This window comes from Grus americana, chromosome 16 (genome assembly GCF_028858705.1).
Source record: "Grus americana isolate bGruAme1 chromosome 16, bGruAme1.mat, whole genome shotgun sequence".
Taxonomy (NCBI): Eukaryota; Metazoa; Chordata; class Aves; order Gruiformes; family Gruidae; genus Grus; species Grus americana.
This window is the reverse complement of record NC_072867.1, coordinates 16101328-16119806: the sequence shown is the minus strand read 5'-3', so window position 1 is coordinate 16119806 and position 18479 is coordinate 16101328. Positions and strand designations below refer to the sequence as shown.

General features: G+C 45.3%; 1 protein-coding gene across 1 annotated transcript; it reads left to right on the top strand.

The window, feature by feature from the left end:
- The first annotated feature begins 762 nt into the window (after positions 1-762).
- Positions 763-17659, top strand: FOXN4 (forkhead box N4). The gene is made up of 9 exons (XM_054844510.1): positions 763-845; positions 11612-11775; positions 12639-12754; positions 12852-12965; positions 13115-13242; positions 13637-13733; positions 13821-14028; positions 15020-15397; positions 16012-17659. Exons 1-9 carry the CDS (start codon positions 763-765, stop codon positions 16260-16262), a joined length of 1539 nt encoding a protein of 512 aa, XP_054700485.1. The 3' UTR covers positions 16263-17659.
- Positions 17660-18479: the final 820 nt, after the last annotated feature.

Sequence of the window (18479 nt, the reverse complement as noted above, 5' to 3'; positions counted from 1 at the left end):
GCCCCCCCCGCGTCCCGTCCCCCCCCCCGCCCCGGCCCCACACACCCCTCAGAGGGAGACCCCGCCGCGCCGGGCCGCAACCGCGGAGCTCCGGCCGGGCCCCCGGGCCCCGGCCCGCCAGGTTTGTGGAAGGAGCAAGCAGCGCTCGGCGGGGAGGTGAGGGCAGGCCGGGGTGCGGGGTGTCGGGGCGGCGGGCCGCGGGGATCCTCCTTCGCTGCCGGCTGGCTGCCGGGAAGGGCTCGGGAGCGCCCTCGGGCAGCTCCGCGGGCACCGGGGCTCGGTTCCCCCGGGCTCCCCTCTTCCCTGGGGCAGCCTGGGCGCACTTAGACCATTGCACGGTACCGCAGCTTGCTTTTCCTAAATGCTCCGCGGGTGCTTTTATGGGAGTTTGAGAGCAGCCCCGAGACGGGAGCGTTCCCCGGCTGACTCCGGTGCTCCAGCACCGACAGCCTCCCGGCATCCAAACTGCCCCGCCGTGCCCACGGTTGATAGATGCTCCCTCTATCAGGGTCAAGGTTCCCATTCTGAGCTTTTTGAGTGGGTTTGGTGGGGGTTTTTTTGCCCCCGTAAAACATTTTACTGCATTGCCTGGTCCAAATGAAACCAGTGCACCTGGAGGTGAAGGTAGTATAAGTTGGGCTTTACTTTCCTGTAGTCCTGGGTTTCAGTTGGGATTTTGTTGTCTCCTGGCCGCTGCTGAAGTGCTGGATAGCTACTCCTGCCTGAACCGCTTCTTTCTGCTTTCTTGTCTTTCCCAAGGAGATGATAGAAAGTGATATCCCGTCCATAATGTCAGGAATCCTTAGGAATTCAGGGCAAACCCACCACCCTTCACAGGAGTACAGGTGAGGCATTTATTGATTTAAAAAATACGCACTGCGCTGTCACAGCCTGCTAACTGATGTTGTTTCCTCGTTAGTTCCTAAAAAAACCCCTTAGCATATAGAAATCAACTTTTTTATTGTTTTTTTGAAAAAGTTAACTGTATTATTTCTCCACTCTAAATTAGATTCCTAAGCTGGTGACCGGTTACAATGCATTACTTATCTAGAAGTGTTCCTGTTTAAAGTATTTTGATACTAAACTGTTTGATAAATACACCTTTAAAGTCCTGGGTTGGCCTTCCAGTAAACTCTCTACTGTATAAGTGTTGCCAGAAAAGGATATTCTTGTTAAATAATAATTATTTAAAAGTTCCCTTTCAGACTGCATTTTGCATTGTTATGAGGCAGTCATGGAGAGACTAAATCAAGTGCAATAGACACTAGAAGAGCTTTTCATTAAAACAAGTACTTATGTACTACTCCAAAACACTGACATGTCAAAGGTCTTCTAATATCGGTGGGAACAAACCTGGATTTGTCAGCAGCCTTTGATAATTTACCTATACCACTATGCATCTATTTATCAGTTAAAAGTGTTGTTAGAAGTCACGGGATAGTTCTGCATGAATTACAGTGCACTGGGTTAAGTTAGGTTACATCTCGTCACATGATGCAAAGTTCCAAGAAATACAGAATAGCAGAATACCACCCAGTTCTCACAGTTAAAAAAAAAAAAAATTTGCTTGTTTTAAAATGAGGAGTGAGAGACTATCGCCTTCCTGCCAGCCTGAGGGTGTTTTCACCCATTTCTATGGGTAAAAGTGGTTTGCCGCAGGTATTCTTCTATCAGCCTCTCTATTCAAAATGCAAACACTGCACTGCAGCCTCTTGCAGCTCAACAAGTGATTTGTTATACTCTCTGAAGCCACTGTGGAAAAAGGTTTGTGGAACTCTGTTTTGCTGTTTATTAAAGCACTGTTTTCTCTAGGCATTTTTGTTGGCTATGTAAATATTTGTAAAGAAATTATTCAGTATTTAATGAAGGCTGTGTATGAGAGAGACTTCTGGGCACTTAAATATAAGTCTGTATCTTCAGTGCCCTGAAGAGCATACCACCTTAACAAAGACCCTTTTTATGGAGAGAACTATTCTTTAACTGATAGCTGCAGAAAAATCACTCGTTTTGGGGAGAAAGATAGGATTTATCTTACTGCCAGTAAAGGAATTGTAAGAGTTTCTTCTTTCATTCAGAAGTCAGCTGCCTTTAAAAACTACTTTCAACTCTGTTAAACATTTTGAACTCTGAGATCCCAGTTCTCTAAAGTTTTTAACCCACTTGTGATTTCTTTAATGCAGCTTTAAAATGAATTATTTGACCTCATTTAATAGTGGCAAATTCTGATAAAAATGCATAAAATCTGAACTGCACCATAAATGCAGAGCAGTATTTGTCCTACTTCATGAGAAAACACTTTGGATTATGTAAAAGAAAATCTTTTAGACTGAATGATTTTAAGAAAAGAATAGACCTGTCAAATTCTATCAGCTCTGTTTACTCTCCTGCTGTCACCACAGTCCAAGACTGGAACCCACAGTCCCGAGTTCTCCATGGGGGAGCATCAAGGCTCCACAAAATGGGGAATGGCCTCCAATTAGTGAGTGGGAGGCTGGGGCTGCGCTGAGAATACTCTTCTGTCTCACTTGGAATCTTTCAATGGGACAGTTGGACTTGGAGGAGACCAGGCTTTCCTGCGAGAGTGCAGGAGGAAATGCTGAAAAGGGAGGGGAGTGCGTGGGCGTGTAAGCAGGGGACCAAATCAGCAAACACTGATAAGTTTTCATGCAGCTTATGCTTACAGTCTGAAACTACGAGAATTTTTTTCTTTTTTTTTTTTTTAATGGAGGAGGGGGAAAAAAAATCCCTGATTTTAGCAGATCTTTGAATTCTGTGGATCCAAAGCATCTATAGTAAATTTGATGTAGCACATAGTGATGAGGATTAGACTGCTATGCAAAGTCCAGGAACTATTTGCATCATAGTAAAATGATTTTAGACAAACATCTCTTCCACCAATGCAGCTGTGCGATATAAAACATCCTACCATCCAGGAACGATTAAGAGCCATCATATCTTCTCCGATGCCTATGTTTTTATGGTGCTGTCACTGTCTTGCTGCCAATACAAAATAATACTTCATATTAGCAGATGCCTCTCACCCTCCCAAAGAAAATACCACTACCTTCAATATTTTCATAATATAGAAGCAAATAGACTTGTAACACACTGGGATGTTTTAACCTTTAACACTGTATTTTTGTCAATTATAATTAATAATCTAACATTATGTTTTAGTGTAAATATTTTGATGTTTAAATCAAAGCAATAGGCAGACTACAAGTTTACTATGCAGTGGTGCACTGGTGGTTATTTCAGCACAAAGCCGTGTAAATTATAGGAGCCAATTCAAAGGCTACTAAATTAGTGGAGAGCTCCCATGGTCTTCAGTGGGCTTGGAGCTGGTCCCTGAGAAACCAGGTTCTTCAGCTCATGAACGCTGTGGTCTTCAAGCAATATGTTAAATTGAAATCTGCAATCTATCCTTTTGCAGTCTAATTTGATTGAACTTACATAACTGGTGCAGGAGAAGTAAAAGATCTGCTGTGACGTACAGGAGTGCAGCACCAGATTTAGCGTGCAGGTCTTGAGCATTAGCAGCCCCAGGGAGGCGGATGAGAGGCCAAGGTGGGCCTGGACTAAGACTGCAAAAACTCTTACAGACCTGTAAGTTCTCTCCCAAAGAAGGCCCAATATTATCCTAACTCAGTGTTCTTGGTTTTCAAATGTAGCAGCGTGCTTATTTTTCTCAGGGACTATCCCATTCCCAGACTAGCTACAGTTATGTGTGGTTATATCATATAATAAATCATGATATGAAAAAGAGGCCATTAGAAGGGAGACAAGGAATAACTTGCTATGGATTATTTGGAGTATGTTGAAATCCAAGTTTAAGGAATGAAATCATCACTCTAAGTAACAATGTGGCATCTATATTTTGAAAGAAATAACTAAAATGTATAATTCTATTTGAAGAAACAACATTACTTAAAATTTAAAGCTAATGCTAGATCAACAAGATAAATTAACTTCAGCTCAATATTTTGTGTAAGGACCATGTTTCTATTTTTTTATAGTACTATGTATTTCCAGTTGATAGAAGCCTCATGTAGTATTTTGAAGGCCTTGCGATGCATTTTCTATACAAGTTAAACAGGAATTCAGTTTTAAATAGGTATGTTTTTGATCAAAAGTCATTACCTAATCATTAATCATTCAACATATTCATAGACTGTATCCTCCTTCAAAGTCCCTTTGGTTCTTAAAAAAACGGGTCTGTATTCACTAGCTCATTAGATAGTCTGATTAATTTTTTGCTGTAATAATTACTTTATGCTAGCATAGTTTAGCGTAAAATCATATTGAGACGCATAGACACATAAACACGCAGTGGCCGTATTCCATCCATTCTGGATGTGACTGCATTACAGTGGTGAAAAAGGTGCAAAGTCTTTCTCTTTGACACACAGTACATTTTAGCTCTCCTAAGAGAGAGTATCTGGTTTTACACTTTGGTTTCTGGAGAGCGAGCTACAGCTCAGGCCTCCTGACTGTCACCACTGGGGATGGATGGAGCCTGGGAGTTTGCACGAAGGAAATTTCTGCAGACAAAAGGTTACAAATGCATAACTAACGAAACCGTAATTGTTCCCGAAGAAAATGTCAGTGTCCATTCCCTTGACACCATGTGTGTCTGACAGGGAGTGAGATAATGACTTGATGTGTCGGAGGAATTTCATCACAGTAGTTGCTTCATTCTTTCAAAAAAATGTGAGAAACCTCCTAGGAATCAGTCAAACTCAGGCCACTGTGGATTGATTTAAGTGGATTAACTCCACTGTTTCCTATGCAGTTCCTGAAATGTGCTAATCAGTATTAATAAAAAATTGTGGCCCTTGCTCCTCAAATTGTCTTGCAGTTACAGGCAGAGATGGGAAGGACTGGTTTGTACCCAGGCGATATCTTGCAGGCTTCTCAGGCTCATCTGCCTCCAGTGAAACAAGAAGGGGCTTCATATCTTACCTCATAAACTGTGCTTGACCTCCCATTCAAAACAAGGAAACAGAAAAGGAATTTGGACATTTTCCGCATTTCTATGAGATCTCAGATGCTCGTGGCACACTGCTCTTATTTTATCCAATTTAAAAATCTCATACGTGTGGAAAGCAGAATTGCTGCATGACCGCAGCAGAAAGTAATGCAATTGAGACAGGTTCTTACAACAGTGCAAAACAAAGGGTAGTGTATTTTATATTCCCTTTACACTGGAGTAAATAACTACGCAAGATCCCAGGCAGATAGATCAGTTCAGTGCTAATAAACAGCAGCTGAAGCAATGTTAAAGGAAAAAATAGCTTCCCAGATAGACGATGCTACTGATTGTTAATAGAAAACATTCCTGTAGTCCCTGGTATTTCAACACATTTTTGCATCGAGGAGAAGCTTATTTTGACATTAGTCACGGGTTTGGGTTTGTTTTGGTTTGGTTTGGTTGGGTTTTTTTGTTTTGTTTTTGTTGGTTTTGGGGTTTTTTTTAACAAAACAGATTGCAGAGTCAGATACTGGCTGCATTTGGCAAATCTGAACCTGGGGATGGTTATGTGGGTAAAGCACAGCAGGGAGCGAGTGGCTGGGAGTTCAGCGCTGACATTGCTGCTAACTTCCTCTTAGGCTTAAGCAAATCACGTAGGTCACTTGTAATTCAGTTTCCCTTCATTCCGTACCAAAATGATGTAATGAGGAGTTGTGAAACTCGGAGCTGAAATGTATAAAAGTCTCCAGGAGCACATCTATAGCCTGTTCTGTTAGCGCTAAGTACCTTTGCAGAAGGTTTTTGAAGAATCATCTTCTCTTCTGACCCATGGTGTAAGAAAAGGAGAACAGCAACACCTGACAGGGTAATCATGTTATTTGCTTTTCCCTCACTAGTTTTGGTTCCTATAATCTAAAGTTTCTTGAGCTGTAGCTGAGGCGGGACTTTCTGGTTGCCCCTGGAAAGCTGCCTAATTTCTGTCCTTATTTCCAGCAAGGCCAGAAATTACTCCAGAAACTCGTAGACAGGGAGGAGAAAGGCGGGCTGGTGGTTTGGGACTGGATGGGTGGTGTGTCTTCAAGAGGCAAAGAGGAATCGCAGAGTGAAAGCAGCAGTGAGAGCTGCTGGTCAAAGCAGGAGAGGGGCTGGTGCGGAAACAGGGAGGAGAGAGGCAGGTGGTGTGAGTGTGGAAAACAGAATCCAGTGCAGGGAAAAGCACCTGCAAGGGAGGAAGATGGGAAGAGAGGTGCAGAGAGGGAAGGAGCAGAGCAGATAGAGTGAGGAGCAAAAGGAGACCAGGAAGTTGACTCCTTCAGTACAACGCGGAATGTTTCTCACCGTGGAGACAGCCGGAGAGTCACAAAACATAAATATTTTCCTTGTGTGTTCTACACGAGAGAAATCACCGCGCTTGTTCTGGGGACATTACGTAATCCCAGACAAAAGAAAACAGTTTCTCCTCACCACTTCAAGAAGAGGACTCTTCCTGTCCAATTGTCGCTCACACTGGATAAACCATTGCAAACAGCTAATTAAGAATCTATCACCCCGATTGCTCCTACTTGTTGAACAGTTGTATTACTTAAGCATAGGCAAAATCTCAGATGTCAGTGCTGGCAACGGTAATAAAAATTGTTCATCGAGTAAGAGACATTTTAAATCTACGGTTAAAGTTTAATATGCCAAATGCAACCACAATATTTTGGTCTGACTTTGTTTAGAATGGAGGCGATGGTGAGTTGCCACCGCGCACTACTCCCTTTGAGAGAACCTGTAGCATTAGATTCGCCCTACAACATCAACCAGTTTGAGTGCTTTACATCTTCTAGGGACAGACTCCAGAGCAAACAAGCAGGCAGAGTCCTCCGAAGTGTGAATGGTGCAATCTGCATAGAAATATGTAACTCAGCACACCATAAACTGAAACACCCAGTTATTGGCTAAACTATCTGGAGATAAAATATCGTAAGGTATGCTTGTTGTTGCTGAGCTTTGCTTTCATCTTAACAAGCTCGTTTGGCAGACTTCTGTGATGCTGTTGAAGAGATGGTCCCTGTAGTCTCCAGTGACAAGTTCACCATACTATAGTGTTTGCAAATGTAGAAGTGGATAGTTCACCTTCACAGCAGCTTCTGCGGTGATGAACTACCTTAGATCCGGCTCATTAGAACAGCCTAATGTGAGGAAAGATGGTAAAGTTAGATCTATGAATATGGATTCCAATTCAACTCTGATATTAGTTGCAGATTCCCACAAGCTTATGCCAGGAATTAATTTCATTCCATCTAGCTGGCTGTTGTGCTAGCAGGATGTACCTGATGGGGGGGGCAAAAATCTCACCAATGATTCTGCACTGCTGACAGGCTCTAGTGAGCTTTGTCAGATGTGCAACCAATGCAGGAGACCAATTTCTCTGTGACTGCAGGCAGGAAGTTCTGGAGCTCAGTATTGGGAGATCTGGAAAGGGGTTTAATTCCAAGGGATGTTTTTCCTGATTCCAGGAAAATCATATAATCCCAGACTGGTTTAGGTCAGAAGGGACCTCCCAGCCCATCCTGTCCCACCCCTGCCATGGGCAGGGACACCCTCCACTAGCCCAGGTTGCCCAAAGCCCCATCCAACCTGGCCTTGAACACTGCCAGGGAGCCAGGGGCAGCCACAGCTTCTCTGGGCACCCTGTGCCAGGGCCTCAGCACCCTCACAGGGAAGGATTTCTGCCTCACATCCCATCTCCATCTCCCCTCCTTCAGCTTAAGGCCATTCCCCTTGTCCTGTCACTCCCTGCCCTTGTAAACAGTCCCTACCCAGCTTTCCTTTAGGGACTGGAAGGGGCTCTAAGGTCTCCCCGCAGCCTTCTCTTCTCCAGGCTGAACAACCCCAACTCTCTCAGCCTGTCTCCATAGCAGAGGTGCTCCAGCCCTCGCATCATCTCCGTGGCCTCCTCTGGACTCGCTCCAACAAGCGAGTAAACTTAGTGTGGGCTAGCTGGTGACCAAGACCTATTGCCCTGATTAGATAAATGTTTTGGGCAGTGCATGATAGAGCAGATAGCAAAGACTACTGCTACCACTGAGCATTTCTGTATCGTACCTATCATAGCTCTCAGGGCACTTTTCACCACCATCCTCTGACACATAGAGGAGAACTGGGGCTTAAATCCTCAGCATCACGTGGATTCTTACTAATGCAGGTGCCTTTCTAGGATGGAAACGCATAGAAACAGGAGAGCAATCCTGCAGAGATTTGAAAGGAGAGGGGTAAAAATAGAGTTGCCTAATTTCACCACACCTTTAAAAATAATATCATGTTTGCAACACATTTGGTGTGACCGTAACGTTTTCTTCACAGGGGTTTAGTGGTTCGGCGTATATACCAGACAGCCCTGGGGAATGTGCAGCTGGGGACATTTTCAGTAGTGTGCATTAATTATAGCGTATCACTATTTATCTCATTTACATGCATTGAAAGGAAATGGCTGCGTTTACTACAGTGCCCCATTGTGCCAGGGGCTGTGAACACCCATCTAAAGGCAGGATCTCTGACTTCTGAAGTTTACCCTCAAACGTGAGACGAAAAGGGTGGTGGAGGGGAACAGAATCAAAGTATGCACCATACTAGAGTACGTACTTATATTTGGAGTTGGCTCGGCACAGGCAGTTTTTCAGGTCAGAAAGATTGAACCCTGTGAGATTAAAATGCGAGGTATTACCGTGCATAGCTCTCTTTCCAGAGGCAGTTAGATTAGCATTTTTTCACTAAAAGCAGGACGCACATCCAGCCTGCGTTCTGTGAGATAGGGTGGGTTTATGCAGAATATATCTGGGCATTTAAAACACCTCAGTCAGACAGCCATGGGCATACTTTAAGCAGTTTCACCTTCTTTAAGACATATGAAATTTCAACATTGGTTTTGAAGACAACCTGAAGAATAATCCTTAAATGTGAAATCTTTTATTCTGATTAAATATACTTTTTCCCCCATTATTAATGAAAACAGTTATTCTGACAACTACCAAATCCATTAAAAAAAAATGTGTAAGTGAAGAGCCAGAGGTGATTTTAAAAGAACTGTAAACTCAAATTCAAACAGCCATGCCGTGCTAGGATGGGGAAGGGAACATCTTTGTCTAGGAAAAAGAGCTGGCTCGCATGCTTGTCTAGTTATTTTATATTATTGCATCTTTGTATCTGTTTAAAATAGAGCCTAATGACTGTTACATCAACTTAAAAGTTCGGTCACCTTCCTTGCCCCCATTTGGATCCGCAGCATTTGTGCGAGAGGGAGGGAGCGCGTGGGTCTGCATGAGGAGGATGCAGAGAGGGGTACGCTGCGCGATGGAGGGTCGTGGTCCAAGCTGCCGATGCATCCGGGGTCCCACCAGCCATTCCCACGTCTAGAAAGAGCACCGGGACGAGCGCACCTAGGGTGAGTGCGAAGCAGAGAGCGGCCTTTGTTTCCCGAAAACCTAAAGCCGGGAAGGCTGCTGAGCACCACCGCCGCTCCCGCGCTCCTCCCGTGCGGAGATGCTCGTCCCGTGCGGAGGAGCGGAGGGCATGTGGCGGATTCATCGCCTGACAGGAGGCGTGTGCAGTGGGCGCTGACCCTCGCCGCCCATCTGACCCCGGTATTTGTTGAAGGAGCTGACTTGTCTGGGAGGACTGGCAGGGACCGGGGTGCCAGATGGCATGTGGATGTGTGTTGTGTGTCGGCTGTCATTCAGCCAGATTAATGTGAAGTTTGTAAAAAGGAGGGGGGGGGGGGAAGAGGAAAAACAATTAAGCAAGAATCTCAAAAACAATCGAGGCCACGTGCCACTGGGCAGCAGTCGTTGGCGGCACAATGGGTTATCGGCTTCCTGTGAATGGACCCAACTGTTGCGAACGACATGAGCCTGCCCAGTTTTCAAATCATTTAATGCTCTTGTTTACTTCCAATCCAGCCAATCTCCGGGCCGGGAGAGCCGTCACCTGATAGTCTTTTTATGTATTTAAGTCCCAGGCCTCACAAAATAACTGAACAGCGGTAACCATGGCAATGCTAATTATTGCACTATAACTACAGTACGAGAAAGAAAACAGGGTAGGCTGGGAGAGAGATTTGAAGAGGGGTTTTTTGGCCAGGATTTGGGCTTTTGGCTCCTGGTCTTGTGTTGAGGTTTTGGTTTTTTTTTTCCTTTTCTTCTTTTGAAAATCTTTTGACAAACAAATAAATTACATTCTGCTTCAAAGATCTCCCAGATAATAGTTTAGGGAACTTTGATACATGTTTCTGGAAATCATGAATAGAGGAGCTGAAAGCTCCTGGGCAGCCAGGCACTAGAGTTCTGCCTTGTTCTTTTAAGCTGATTTAGAATCATGTAAAACATAAAAGATGCTTCAGCAAGAGACCAGATTTATTTAAGGCTTCTGCATCGTCATTTGGCAATGAACACGCGTTAGTACCACACAGCTGGCTTTAACATATCTATGAGAGCGCTCTTTAAAACTTTTGTTTTGAAAGCAAAATCAACTACATCCAAATAAACTATGTTCTTCTGAAAGACCAAGATGTTTTCCTGGACCTGAATCCCTTTGGATTTACCCTGGTATCTAACGATAACTTTCTAACATGTTCTAATTACTGCTTCACTCCTCAAGATACCCATACTTCTGTAATACTGTTTAAGATGAGTAAAAGCAGTTTAGCTCTTCATTTGCAATAGTTCTTTTATTGATTTTGATGGGAGTTTTGACCACACATGAACTTTTGAGTACTGTGAATTTATTTCAATATTTCAGTTTTGTACCGCGCTCTCTACCAGAAGCAAACCGAACCAGCTGGGATGGAGCACGCAGAATGTGTCAAAAGGGAGATTTAAACCAAAAGCAGCCTGTCACCATTATGCCTCGGTTTTGTCAGTTGAAGGCAGGCTGGGTGTTATGGTGCGTTCGGTCACCAGCTCGTCAGTCTGATCCTTTAGCACATCAAAAACTGCCTAAGAAATCATTTCATATGCTTCATGGTTCCTTGTTAAGTATTGATAACGTCATGTATCTGAAGGGGAGACATCTCCAGTTCATTCTGTAAAGTTTTGTTTGTGCAGCAACTCTCCGCTGATCCGTCCCCACCGGCGGGGTGCAGGGGCTGGGAAAAGCCCTCTCCGGGTGTTCAAGCTGGCAGCGTACACAGGTCCTTGGGGATCTAGGCACAGAAACGTCTCCCAAGGCTGACTGGTCACCGGATTTCAAGGTTAATGCAAAAATACGGGGTTAGAAGTCCTGACGGGTTTCTTCTACATCAAGGCCAAACAAGTGCAAATTTCTGACAAATGTGAAAATAAGGATTCAGCTTTAGTTTTGTTTCTAGGCAGTTTCTCTTCTGGGTTTGTATGCCTTCTTCCCCTACAAATACTGCACGAGAAGTTTTCTTCACCAAAATGTTTCAAATTGTACAAAGGAAGATGTGATTAGGTAAAGGGCAGCAGTAACCAGCCAGCTGTGAAACCAAAGGTTGCATCTGAATTCTGCAAAGGGAATTCCAGCCTGAGGTGTTTTCCCCGCTGACCTACGTGAGCTTTGGCATTCCGGTCGTCTCCTCTCTTTCCGGGGACGGTGTAGCAGCATCTCTGCTCCCTGCTAACCTTTCATGCTATTTTGCAGACTCTTAGCTTCTGACCCCTCCCAGCTGAGCGAAGATGACCTCCCCAGTGACTTACAGTCCTTGTCGTGGCTGACATCTGTTGATGTTCCTCGGTTACAACAGATGGCCAGTGGAAGAATGGATTTTAGCCTTGGTGCCCAGAATGCAATGCTACAGCAGACAGGTAAACTGTTAGGCCGTTAAATAACTGCTCTTGGAACGACACAGCCTACTGCCTCCTTTCTCCCCCCCTACAGGCTAGCTTTCCTATTAGTAGATTCCTTTTGAGCGCATTACATTTCGCTTCCTGTCAGAAGACCTGGAGCCTGTTGTCTTCTGATAAGGCTGTTGCTGATACATTTCCTTCATTTCAAGAGGCAGAGCACCCTGGCAGCCACAGCAGAGATCTTAGAATCCAATTGGCTTTTCTGCTCAGTGTAGTTGCTGGTGCCTTGTTGCGTGAACTCGGGCCAAGGTATTTAAGACTTGCATTTCAGAGGTTTTCAACAGCTTTGAAGTTAGGTAATTAGTCTTTCTTCTTTGTTTCAACATTGATAAAATTGAGAGTATCTTATTTACCCCATACCTGTTTGCTTCATACAGACTTACAGCATATGTTCATTGAACGCCTTTCTTTCCTTTGTGAACATCCTTTAGGTAAACACGCTTGTTCCCTGAGGCATTCTGTGAGAGAGCTCAGCGTATCATCTTGCTTGCTGTAGAGCAGAAATCCTTCTGGAGTACAGATAGTGCCGAATAGGGTTTTTTTTTCTTTTGTAAGATACTGTGTCTGTAACACCACTGTGGACTGTTAAACAGCTGTCATCTTTCATTCCCTGCATAACAAGTTTTAGAAGCAGCTGATGTCATCTTTGCAATTTGTGAAATGCTCTAGGTTCTTTTGGGATGGAAAGCCATAGAGAGGTGTGATTATCCACTCCAGAGCTTAGCTGTGTTTAACTGCCTCTATTAAAAATAAATGTCAGCTCTCTTTTCTGAAGAGGCCTTTCATGCGAACATTCACTGCCTTTGCTTTCTCCAAAATAGGTCCTGTAGCAAGCAACATGCACTCGACAGGAGCACCTGGAGCAATGATTCATGTCCAGGCCAGCCTGCCACAGGGAATCCTGGGACTGAATTCTATTTCAACACACGGAGCAAATGTAAGAGCAGGGCTCGATGGCTTATTATTGCAACACTTCTTAGGGAAAGATGTTGGTAATTTCAAGACTGACACATCTATTGTCTTTATCTCAGCAGATGAGCCAGTATGCTGTAGGTGGGCAGCCATCTCCTAGTTTACAAACGCAGCAACAACTCTTTCCTCCTCCTCATTCACAGCAAGTGTTTGCCCTAGCACAGAACACACAACAGGTACTGTTATTTCTTGTGGTCCGTGTCCTGAAGTACTTGCCAAGACCATTTCTAGAACTCTTTTAAAAGAAAACCAATAAAATATCCCTAAACCTACATACCCATGGACATTCTGCATCTGACATTTTTCCTTTTTCTCCTGCATACAGTGTAACCCAGCAGCAATCTACAACACATCCTATGGGACCCAGCCACACTATTCTCAGCCACGCCTGGCTCCTCACTCTGCCCAAGAAATGCATCCGAAGCATTACCCCAAGCCAATCTATTCCTATAGGTGAGTAGAGAGCAGAACAGCGCATTGCCTGCAGCCTGCATTGGGATGACTGCAGCGCCGTAAGCGTGGTAGCACGAGAACGTCTGATTCCTTTTGAAGGGAACAAAAATCCCGTCATCCGCCTAGGAGTTCTGTGGAAGCTGCCTCTGAGGGGCAGCAGGATGAACAAGCAAGCTAGTTCCTGGACACCAACATAAAGATAGAGTAATAGCACAGAGGAGTAAAATCTGCAGGATCACAGGGTGGCTTCTGAGCACTAGGCTATGGTAATCCCATGATCGGCCAGCTATTTGTGTCTTAAGAGGTGGGTCCAAGGTTGCCAGACGAGAAGGCGGCATACGATGGCTAAGTATATGCAATCTGTTGTTATTTCCTCTATTTCTCCGTCCTCTAGTTGCTTGATTGCAATGGCGCTGAAGAACAGCAAAACAGGCAGTCTCCCAGTGAGTGAGATCTACAGCTTCATGAAGGAGCACTTTCCCTACTTCAAGGTATGCATACACCTGAAAGGTGGAAGTCGAACATCACAAATACTTTGTTCATGGCTTACTTCACTAACATCCTCCTGCGTCTTTCAGACAGCCCCTGATGGCTGGAAGAACTCTGTGCGCCACAACCTTTCGCTGAATAAGTGTTTTGAGAAGGTGGAGAACAAGATGAGTGGCACCTCTCGCAAAGGGTGCCTGTGGGCTCTCAATCCTGCCAAGATCGACAAGATGGAAGAGGAGATGCAGAAGTGGAAGCGGAAGGACCTAGCTGCCATTCACAGGAGCATGGCTAATCCAGGTAGGGCTTATGTTACACTTTTGCTACGTGTATGAGAGGCAAGGGGGAAAAATGGTTATTATTTGGCCAAGGATGCATGAATCGTAAGAAATAAGTTATAGAGCTCTCACGCCTTGCAACAGCCTCCTCCTCTGAGCTGCTCGGCTGAAATGCTCCCTGCTCTGCACCAAACTGAGTCACTGCTGCTGCCCTGAGGTTGTACAGGGCAATACACTGCAGCAGGAGGAGGCAACTGAACTGACAGCCGTTGTTGGAGGCCCTCGCTGCAATTGGTTCCCAGCTTTTTCCCCCATGCTAACCTATCTAGCACACCCAAGGCCTTCTGAGGAGTTATGCTGCCTCCAGTGTTAGTACTTATAGTGTCACATTTGAATACAGTTTTTTTTACTTACTCCACAAAACTCTCCTTTTACTAAGCCTTTCTCATTCCTATTTATAAAGACACACGTTATTGAAGCTTTCAGGAACTCAATACTGGCAAAATCAACTGGAGGTTTTTTTGCTGCAAAATCTGTAACATACAATGAATGATAAATTACGTTCTCCTTTGCTTAAAAACAAAAGTGACATTGAAACTGTCAGGAGTCTCTCGTACGAATCTTATTTGAGACACAAGCAGAATTCAGAGTATCCCTATCAGCAGGAGACCTCCTGAGGATGCTTAGTTCTGCACCTGCAGCCCAGCTGCCATCGATGGTGGCTTGGTTGCCCTGTGAAAGTCTCATGCAATCATTTCTTTAGCTCAGTTAGGGGTGACCATGGAAGCTGAATAGGGTAAGGGCAAAGGGTAGGGAAGTTGATGGCATTTTTGCTCTCCGCACAGTCAGAGCCTGCCTTCTGCACTGCAGCTCGTACGGTGACAGACACTGTTCAGTTTTATGGCAAAAGCGTGTGGCTGCGCTCACTTGTGAAATGCTTTGGCCAGGCTCTGCTTGAACAAATGGCTTAAACTGTCTCTTTTCTTCCCTGGGAATCGGTACCGCTTGTGCAGAGGAGCTAGACAAGCTGATCACTGACAGACCTGAGAACTGCAGGCGGCCCGGCAAACAGGGAGAGTCGGAGGTCTCTGCCCTGAACCCCATGGCAGCAGCCCAAGGCCGAATCTCCATCTCCCAGCTGCAGCCTCAGCCGATCATGACGCTGCAGTCCATCCCCCTCCATCACCAGATCCAGACCCAGGCTCGCATCGCCCCAGACTCACCAGCGCCTGCACAAACACCTCCTCTCCATACTCTGCCTGACATGAGCCACAGCCCTCTTCCCCACCATCCCGTGGGCCGCGCACCGCCGGACTTCCTGAACGTGACAGCAGACATGAACACAGAGGTGGATGCTCTTGACCCAAGCATTATGGATTTCGCATTGCAAGGTATGGGAGAAGGAGGCGGGGGTAGGGGACGACATGGTTTATGTGGTTATGTAGTCACTGAATTTATAACCAGGGTCCTCAGCAAGATGCTCTGGGGTTGGATGAACTGGGCTAAAAACTTGTGCTGGGTGCTGGCCTCTGCAGCGTGACTTCCCTGGCCTTCCTCGGTGCGTTGCTGCCCTGTGCTAGGTGGGACAGCAAACTGCCCTCACGGGTGAAGCGCAGGCGCTGCAGTAGATGTAAGCAGGGATGTCCAGCTAGCTGGATCTGGGGCACCACGTCTCTCTGCCCACAGGATGCTGTAGCTCTGCTCTTGCCTTGGTTTTCCCCTTCTGTAAAAGGAGAACTTCCCTGGCTCGTGGCGATGCCTAGTGTGGTTTCTGGTTAGCACGTGGTAGATAGATGCTGCCTGGAAAGGTCTGGACTCCAGCCGAAATCCTGGGGATTCGGGGGGGGACAGACACTCTTCCTGCCTTTGCACTGCAAATAGTACCATCCGCAAGCAGCACTGGTCCAAAACAGCGGGTAAAGCCCTTTCATTACGGACTGGCCCCTACACACAGTGCCCGGGCGGGTTGGATGTGTTGCTGTGACTGGAATTTAATCTTTTAAAGGTAACATATGGGAGGAAATGAAAGACGACAGCTTCAGCCTTGATACCCTGGGTGCCTTCAGCAACTCCCCGCTCCACCTCTCGGACTGTGACCTGGGCACCCCTGGCCTCACCCCCGTCTCCAGTGGCAGCGATCACTCCTTCTCAGACCTGCAGGTCACCGGCCTTTACACCACCTACACGACACTGGACAACGTAGCGGCAGCTCAGTACATGAACCCCCAAGGCAACAAACCCATCGCTCTGCTCTAAGTTTTGCACCGTTCCATGGACCTCTGACTCAGAGGCCAGGTTCTCTCAACTGTTAAAATCCGACCTGAAAGCAATAGAAGAGCTCCTCCTGCAGACGCAGCATGTGATGCCAAAATAAATCAGACTGTTACTAGCAGAACCACCGTCACCCACGGCAAGATGAGGAAGGGGCACGGTCACTCGTGTTGCGGGACTGGTGAGCTCTTAGGAAGGACCTAGAAGGCTGCAGAAACTTTCACTAGAATGTAATTGAGCTAAGAATGGTCCGGTTAAGGTAAAAACATTTAATTAATTGACACGGTGATCTGGACTTACATGCGGACGCTGTTTGGTCACCACAGAAGCCCCCACAAGTCAAGGGGCTGGTCAGCACCAAGTTGGAGAACAAGGTGGTTGATCGTGTACCATGTATAACTTTTTTCCTTCAACTGCCAAATAACTGTTGCCATTGAACAAAGACCACACACAGTTTCTGGAGACACTTGCACCACTAACACTTTTCTGACGTAACTATTGTTAATTTATTGTTATGAGGTAGGAAAAAAGGAGCAAAAATATTAAACATGAAAAATCAAACCCATAGCAGACAACAGTTATATCTAGATTTTAAAAAAAGTTCTTACCCCACCATGAAGGAAGTGAAACTACTGAATTATTAAACTGATCACTGGCTAGAAGATTTTAGGAATTATGCCTATTTTTAGGATTTTAAAAAAAAAAATTAGATTTGTTTATAGTCTTGTGTATTGTGCTTCTGTCTATTCTTGTGCTAGGCAGTATTACTATTTGTAAATTTATTTATATTTATTGTTATGAAGATAAAAGAAATTATGTAAACTGAGCACTGTTCAATTTTTTAAAATGCTGCATAACCTGTTTTACATCCACTAAATTATTCATAATCAAAAATGCGACGATTTTAATCACTGTTGTTACACTACATTTCTTTTAAATAAGCACTTTTGATACTGTGAAACTCATGTTTTTTAAAAAAAATTCAGAGACCAAATATTGTAACTGTACCATACCGATTCATAATAGTCTTTCTGTCCTAATTAACCAAGTAAAACTGATTCTAATGTAGTTTTCTTAAATTTGCAACCCCTCCTTTATACTTGGTAACACACCTTGCAAAAAATGTGATGAAACATCTGAAAATATAAAAAGCAAACGGTATGTTTGGGATTTAGCATTTAGTCTACTTACACCCCTGTGACCATGAAGTAATATTTATACCTCGTGTTTTTTTCTGTTCCTGTGCATTAGTAGAGTTCCTGGTGGCGTGTCCACGTGCTCACAGGCTCCTCTCTCCCACACTGGTCCAGGTACTGAAATCCCAGAGGGTGCTGGGGCCACCCCGGCGGGGCACCTTCGTGCTTGAAAATCACCGCTGTGAAGCACAGGGGCTGGAAAACGCCTGTGCCCGTATCTCCCCCAGGGCGTGTGTCCACCGCTAGCCCTTCCAGAAGGGCACGATGCTCCACGTCATAATTTATTGTTCCAGAACAAATGTGATTAATGATCATTTGCTGTGACTGGCGTCATCTATGATGTCTTCATTTTTTTAAATAAATATTTCTTAGCACTAAGCCTGGGTCATTCTAGATTATGCATTATGACTTCCCTGGTGTGGGGCACGTCCCTGCAGCGCGGATTAAACAGCAATTCCGAGGCGCCTGCTACTGGAAATCCAACCCAGCGAGGAAACAGTTTCATACAACTTACGGATGTCGACAAACGGACAAAGTTCAGACGTGCCTGACTCCAGCCGCGGTGTCTGAGCACGCCGAGGAGCAGGCCCGTGTCTCGAATCTAAGACTTGTGCGTTTACTGCCGCCACTAACAGAAAAGCATCTCATCCCTGCACAAAGCATTTGTAGTTCCCACCTGCAGATGGAAGCGAGGGCTCATCTCTAAGAGAGCAGCTTTCCCCAGGCGTCCTGCCTTTACAGGCATTATACGATGGCCAAGTCGAGGGTTTGTCCCTGGCTCAGGTCCTCTGGGAGAATCAGAGCTTACAGGTATTTACTGCATGAACTCTTTCTCCAAGCTGTCAGCCTGTTCCTGAAAATCTCTACCTAAATGCGCGGAGAGCTCGGGTTTAGGGACAGGCACTCGCAGGAGGGATGCGAGGAGCTGCTCTGTGCTAAAGCAGTTTCTGTGCCGTGCAGCAGCAGAGGCACCGGCCCCTGCTCGGATCCGTGGCGTTTGTACGAT

Bases quoted from the DNA above. Each gene is read 5' to 3' on its own strand.
- FOXN4 (XM_054844510.1), top strand. From the start codon at position 763: ATGATAGAAAGTGATATCCCGTCCATAATGTCAGGAATCCTTAGGAAT. The intron at 846-11,611 runs GTGAGGCATTTA...GCTATTTTGCAG, and splicing joins CACCCTTCACAGGAGTACAG to ACTCTTAGCTTCTGACCCCT. The intron at 13,734-13,820 runs GTATGCATACAC...TGCGTCTTTCAG, and splicing joins AGCACTTTCCCTACTTCAAG to ACAGCCCCTGATGGCTGGAA.